Here is a 6,856-nt window from a genome sequence, read left to right on the forward strand (position 1 = left end):
CCAAAATATGAAATTCAAAACACATTCAGTGTCCAGTAAACTGATTGATCGCAAAGTTTGGACGGAAGCTGTTTTAATTTTTTTGACAACTGAGTGTTGATAGCCAGCCAGGGCATGAATTGAGATGGTCTGAATAGATGTACAACACAGTGCCAGATGAGTTATGCATGGGATTGAACCTTGTGTTGCTTTCTTCATTCAACGATACAAATATCATTGAAAAGATTGGGAAGGATTCATTTCTGCTGCTGGCTTTATGCCATTGATGTACCACTAATGAAGGTGATGTTTGGTGGCACATCAGTTACATAAGCTGGAGCGAAGACACTTCCTTCAAAATGCTGCCATGTCAGCTTGCAGTATTAATGTACCACTTGAGGTTGCCTAAGCTAGCAGTACATCACTAGCATAGGTGGGTCAGCAGTATCCAATATAGCACAGGGAATATTCTCCCGAGTTTACATGGTCCTTTCAAATGACCCCCAAAGGAGACATTTCAAACTCACCCAGTCTCTGGGAAACTTTTTCTGGCAATTTGATTCATTCGATATCGAACTGTTGAAGAGAAAACATGAATTGGCTACAAAAAACATGTGCAGCTCAGTCGAAGAAAAGCTCTATGTGGGTTTGAACCTTGGACTGGGGAGGATGGAACTGAAGAAGAGATTGTCTTTACTTGTATATTGTGTTCTAGTAGGTACACAGATTCGAGCATTGCTCCTCAACACAACACTATTTTTGCATGATGCTGCTCCCACTCACTCATGTTTTCTTTCAGACTCACCTCCATCACTCAACCATGGCTTTCTGTGGACCATCTTGTGCCGTCCCATCCTGTGCTTCAAGCCCAGTCGTTGGTTTCGGATCAGCAGGTCTTGGAGCAGCAGGGATTGGCTATGGCCCTTTTGGTGGCATTGGCTATGGCTCTGGTGCTCTGGTCGGTCCCGGTGTGCCTTCTGCCAGTCTCGGTGTGCTCTCCGGAGTCAACCCTTCCTGCATCAACCAGATCCCACCAGCAGAGATCGTGATCCAGCCACCTGCCTGCATCGTGACCATCCCAGGACCCATCCTCTCTGCAAGCTGTGACCCTGTATCTGTTGGCGGCAACACCCCATGTGCCCTTAGCGGCCAAGATGGCCTTCTTGGTTCTAATATTTTTGGCCGGCGCAGTTTTGGGTTCTTGGGAGGAAGACGTGGTATCTGCTCTCCACCCTGCTAAATTCAGATGGACTCTCAACGACCAATCAGAATGTTCCAAGGATTCACGGCAAAACACCCAGGCCTGTGCACCAGTTTGCCTGCTGTAGGACTATTCATCATTCCTGGAAATCAGGCCCATAAATATCTTTCCTCAATCTGTTTTCATTCTAAACCCATCCCCATATATCACGCTATTTATCTGCTTGTCTGATTTGTATTTATCTATGCCTGCTTCTATTGAGCCCACGTCACAGAATGACCATGATAGAGGCAAGAAATGTTGTCCATGAGATGTGTAGCAAGTCAAAGGACTAAATGGGGTCAAACAGCAGGGGGAAGAAATTTCTATTAATATAGTGTCTCTCTTTCCCCCTCAAAATAAGCAATACAGAAGCTGTTCATTTGCATGTCTTCCTTTTGGCTTTTCCCACGCAAAAGAGCTTGCTGAAAACATCTCTGCCCAAATGCATCTCTCTTTTCACTCTTATTAAAACTTTTTTCTGCATCAGAGCCCTGGTCTCTTCTCTTGCTTTACGAAACAGTTGGTTTTCACACCACCAATTATGATGTGGAAGTACAAAATGGGATCTTCACTATTGTGGTTTTCCCACAGGCTAAAAGGTTGAAACGCCTCCCCTAATACAGCTGTATTTCCAGGAAGAGCCTTTATCTGGGGTTTTTGGGTTTTTTTTTGTTTTTAGGCACCAGATGTTGCCCCGCCATTTTGGCTTCAGCGCTGAGTGTCACTTGGATGGCATTTCACCCTCAAGCTAAAAGGGAATCTGACAATAACTTCAATACACACCTCTTAGGTAGATATCACAAAATGATGTTGCTAAATGGGCTACTCGCATGAAGCTGGGAGAAAACACTCCACTATGGAGTAGGCTTTGAGGAGCTGCTCCTGGTGTTGGGCTATAGAGACATTGGGAGGTCGACTTAAACGGGGTGTTGGAGGAATGCAAGGCAGTGGTTCTGGGTGACTTCAACGTCCATGCTGAGGCCATCTCTGGAGCTCCATCTTCGGACTTCATGGCCTCCCTGACAAGGGTGGTCTCAATATCCCATCCTACCAGCGGGTCCTCAGCTTCTCTCAAAATCAGTCCCACATCCCTCTCACTCATGGATATGTTTTCAACCCGTCCTGAGAATGTGTGGAAAACAGATTTTACACAAGCTGCCCAGTTCCGTAGGGGGGAATGCAGTTATTTTAGCCTGCAATCATGCCCCACATTGTCCTTGTCCTGTATTGCTTCATAAAACATCTGAGTTGTTCTATTTTGTGAGTGCCATCATCCAGTGAGTTGGTTGCTTCAATCAGCAGCTACATGGGCTGGTTCTCTACCTGTTTAGAACCTGGACCTGACATTGGGATCTGTTTCTCCACTGGTACCTGCGGCATCACCTCAAACAAAAGGGACTTGGGTGCTTCTTTATTTTCATTTCCAAAGGTCTTTGTCCCTTGAAATCATTGCCAATGAGGTCCACAACTCAGCTGCAGGAAATCTTTAACCTAACCCACAGGACGATCTTAAATGTAGACGAGAGAATGGGGGGGAAAGGAGATTGAGAGAGGACAGTTTGAAAAGAGAGAGAAAGGCAATGAAAGGTGGAACAGGAGAGGAAATTGAAATTGAAGGAAACCACCCCACACAGGCTCTGTAGAGTGATGTCCAGTTGGTTACTACAAATACAACCCATACAAATGCCACTGTGAGTGTACCAGGTCATCTACGTTGAGGATGGCCAGTGTGTGACCATCCATCACTGTTGACTATGTTGGCTAGGAGGGCAAATGGGAGTTGTAGTCCAAAAACATCTGAAGGTCCACACATTCCACACCCCTGATCTCTGCAGGCAGTCCTTGTATCTCAGATACTTGCCCTCCTCTCTCCTTGTATACCAAGTTCAGTTTGTAGAAAGCTCCCCGCAAATGAATTGTCATCTGGATATTTAGGGTGGTGTTGGGGGAATGCACTGTGTCTTGCATGGATGTGTCAGACATTGTGTAATTCTGCACAAGAATACATATTATATAAAAACTAGAGCTGTGTACAGGTGACCCCTCAAAATTTCTCCACCCTATTTTTGAGTAGAGAAATTGGGGGAACTGTTTTACTGGATTTCTCTAGGGGTGGAGACATTCTCTGGCATCAACTGTGTTGGCAGTCCGGCCCCCATTTTGCACCCTCCACAATTCCTCGTAGATGGCAGGGCACTGAGGGGAGGGGATACAGCCATCCCCAAAAGATAATGATGAAAAAAAAGTGGAGAAAATTCTGAGAAGTTTCCTTTTATTTCTAGAAGGTAAGGAAAGAAAAAACTCAGGACTTTCCTGTAAGTTTTCTTTCCCCATGAAAGAGTCTTCCATTTTTCTGCCTCATTCTCAGGGCAACTTATAATTTCTTTTGAATGGGTGGTGGTGGTGTTTTTGACCTCAACTCATCCCTGTGAGGTGGCTGAGGGAATTGTCTCTATTCTTCTTTTGATTACAGACTGATCCATAGTCTCCCAGGCTGCCTACACTTCCTGATCTGAAAATACCCTATGGGAGGAATAAAAGTCTGGGATGTCTTACCCTGTGAAGGAAGTGTGGGAAGCCAAGGAGGCTACAGGCTGACAGAGAAACGGTTGTATGACGAAAGTCAACACGTACACACACCTCAGTCATATCATGAGTAAAGCAATCCCAAGAACCCTGAGCCGAACCCATGAGAATGTCTCTAAAATTTCTTCTCCTTTGAACGTCCTTTTGAAGGCAATTCCCCCCCCCCTTCCAAATTGAATGAGAATGGTCGCAATTTCCGTAGGAGAAATTTTCAGCACAGCACGAATATGAATAAACAGAGTGTGTGTCAAAGCAAAACAGTATTCCTGTGGTATGATGCAGCATAAGTTTTATTAGGGATGAAAATCACATCTCAAGAAGCAGTTTTGGAGTAGAGAAGCACAATGAATATGTGTGGGGGAAAACAGCTTTCTGATTAGATATTCTTAAGGGGGGGAGAAAGGGAATTTATATTAATACAACAGTCTTCCCTCTGCTATTTACCCTGATTTTCAAGTTTGACTTATCACAAATTTACAGGACAACTTTTCTAGTCCCTGGCACCTTTGCTCTGCTACAGGTGAGCAAAGGAACTGTACATGACTGAGGGAAAATCCGAAGGGGGCAAAAATTCCGGAATATAGAAGAAAAGGTTTGGATTCAAAACATATCTAGGACAGACATAGAGGTGGGCCCGATCTCGAGGGATGCTAAGGACTCCCATGACTTCAGTAGCCATAAGGGTGCTTGGCATATGCAAACCCAGGCCCCGAATATTCTCTCATGAATCTCTGGGTTGTAGTTTTCGGCGGCTGACAGTCCATGTGAATTTAGCAGGGGGAATAGCAAATGCTACCTCTGCGCCCAAGACGACGGGCACCAAGTCCTCCCAGAAGATTAGACCCAAGAGCACCACCACTAGACCCAAGGAAGCCAGAGCCAGAGTATCTCCCTCCGAATCCTCCAAGAGCACAGGGGGTGTTGCCTCCGACGGAAACAGGCTCACAGCTGGCGGAGAGGATGGGTCCTGGGATGGTCACGACGGAGGCAGGTGGCTGGATCACGAGCTCTGCTGGGGGGATCTGGTTGATGCAGGAGGGGTTGACTCCAGAGAGCACACCGAGATTAGCTGAAGGCACACCGGAGCCTACCAGAGCACCGGAGCCAAAGCCGTAGCCATGGCCAGCTCCAAAGCCAAAGCCAAGGCCGCTTCCAAAGCCACCAAAGCCATGACCTGCTGATCCGAAACCAACGACTGGGCTGGAAGCGCAGGATGGGACAGCACAGGCAGGTCCACAATAAGCCATTGCTGAGTGATGGAGGTGAGTCTGAAAGATAATATGATTGATCAGGAGCAGCATCGTGCAGAAGAAGTGTTGTGATTCATAGATGCGATAAAGCCTATAGTGTGTTGTACCCTATCAAGGGACAGGGCATCTCTTCATGAGGGCGCTGCCAGTTTCCACAGTCAAACAATCAATCCTGTACATAGATTGTCTTGTGCTGTGCTGCGTCTCTATTGTGCAGTTCTTTCATGTCCTGTGATTCAACATTTAAGTTTCCACAAGAGTCAAATGTCCCCTGCCCAGCCTTGGCCAGCAGTCAGGTTTGCTGGACAATGGGTGTGGTTCAGATTTCACATTTCGAGCATGTTTTATATTACCATTTAAATTCCAGAGCATACTTCATTGGCAATATCCAGTGCCAGCATTCTGCTTACGCTATTGGCACACTTCTAGCATGAGTGGCCTGTAGTGGTACCCCAAAAGTGTAAGTTCACACAATCTGTTTTGGGGATGAACTCATAACAGCCTCTTTTGCCATTACCTTACCATTAGAGGTCACTTTCATTAGGGGCATCCAATAGCAGAAGCAGATGGCCAGCATAGATAATGCCCCATTTCTCTAATTTCAAATATCTGCATCATTGAATACAGATTGCAACAGATGTTTTGGAGAGCATTCAGAAGAAGCATGACCATCCTGGGAAGAGAATGTGTGGCCCTCAAGATGTCGTTGAACACCAGTGCCCATTAGCCCCAGCCTGCATAGCCAATGGTGAGGGATAATGGGACTTGCAGTCCAGGAACAGCTGGAGGGACACACATTTCCCAGCCCTGGCAGAGGTGGTGAGACATAGTCATAGAACCATAGAATAGCAGAGTTGGAAGGGGCCTATAAGGCCATCGAGTCCAACTCCCTGCTCAGTGCAGGAATCCACCCTAAAGCATCCCTGACAAATGGTTGTCCAGCTGCCTCTGGAAGGCCTCTAGTGTGGGAGAGCCCACCACCTCCCTAGGTCACTGGTTCCCTTGTCGTACTGCTCTAACAGTCAGGAAGTTTTTCCTGATGTCCAGCCGGAATCTGGCTTCCTTTAACTTGAGCCGATTATTCTGTGTCCTGCACTCTGGGAGGATCGAGAAGAGATCCTGGCCCTCCTCTGTGTGACAACCTTTCAAGTATTTGAAGACTGCTATCCTGTCTCCCCTCAATCTTCTCTTCTCCAGATTAAACATGCCCAGTTCTTTCAGTCTCTCCTCATGGGACTTTCATTCCAGACCCCGATCAACCTCATCGCCCTCCTCTGAACACGCTCCAGCTTGTCTGTGTCCTTTTTGGACACACTAACAATGTGCTTGAATTCTTAGGAATTCTGTCTGCAGTAAAAATCTGGACATCACTTGGGGTTGGTGGAAGGCGCCCTTCCTCTTGTACCTCCTCCTTCTCCACCTCTCCATTCTCAACTTTTCGTCCCATCACCTTTGTTCATTCCCTTTTCTACAGTTTAGAGAAAGCCTTCCCGTGGGTCAAGCATAGACCCACTTTGCATAGGTTTCAAATGACATTAACCCTTTTTTTATATGAAGAAAGGAAGGGGCCCTCCAACTCCACTTTTATCTGAAGGAGATGCCTTCGGTGGCAGTAGAGGAATGTAATATGATTATTAGGAAAAGGAGAGAGAGACAGAGAGACATGTAAGAGCAATAAAACATGAACGAAGGAGCAAAAGAAGCATTTGTGACCCCTTCCAGGATCTGCCTTACCTGTGTTTCCAAAGAAGTTGAGAAGAGAGACAGGTGTCAGATGATGCTGGTGGAGAAGTGATCC

The 6,856-nt window shown here is 46.4% G+C and overlaps 2 protein-coding genes across 3 annotated transcripts in view; one reads left to right on the top strand and one right to left on the bottom strand.

Moving 5' to 3' along the window:
* The window catches only part of LOC134412198 (beta-keratin-related protein-like), a 37,005-nt gene extending 36,131 nt beyond the window's left edge, over positions 1-874 (top strand). For both annotated transcript variants that reach the window (XR_010026396.1, XR_010026398.1), the window contains exon 2: positions 779-874. The gene's annotated coding sequence lies outside the window, so the exon portion shown is untranslated. The remainder of the gene's footprint in view (positions 1-778) is intronic.
* A 3,595-nt stretch (positions 875-4,469) lies between these two features.
* Positions 4,470-6,856, bottom strand: LOC134412195 (shematrin-like protein 2). Its single transcript, XM_063146034.1, has 2 exons — positions 6,793-6,856; positions 4,470-5,076 (listed from the first exon to the last, which is right to left on the bottom strand). Exon 2 carries the CDS (start codon positions 5,053-5,055, stop codon positions 4,579-4,581), a length of 477 nt encoding a protein of 158 aa, XP_063002104.1. The 5' UTR covers positions 5,056-5,076; positions 6,793-6,856; the 3' UTR covers positions 4,470-4,578.

This window comes from Elgaria multicarinata, chromosome 21 (assembly GCF_023053635.1).
Source record: "Elgaria multicarinata webbii isolate HBS135686 ecotype San Diego chromosome 21, rElgMul1.1.pri, whole genome shotgun sequence".
Lineage (NCBI taxonomy): Eukaryota > Metazoa > Chordata > Lepidosauria > Squamata > Anguidae > Elgaria > Elgaria multicarinata.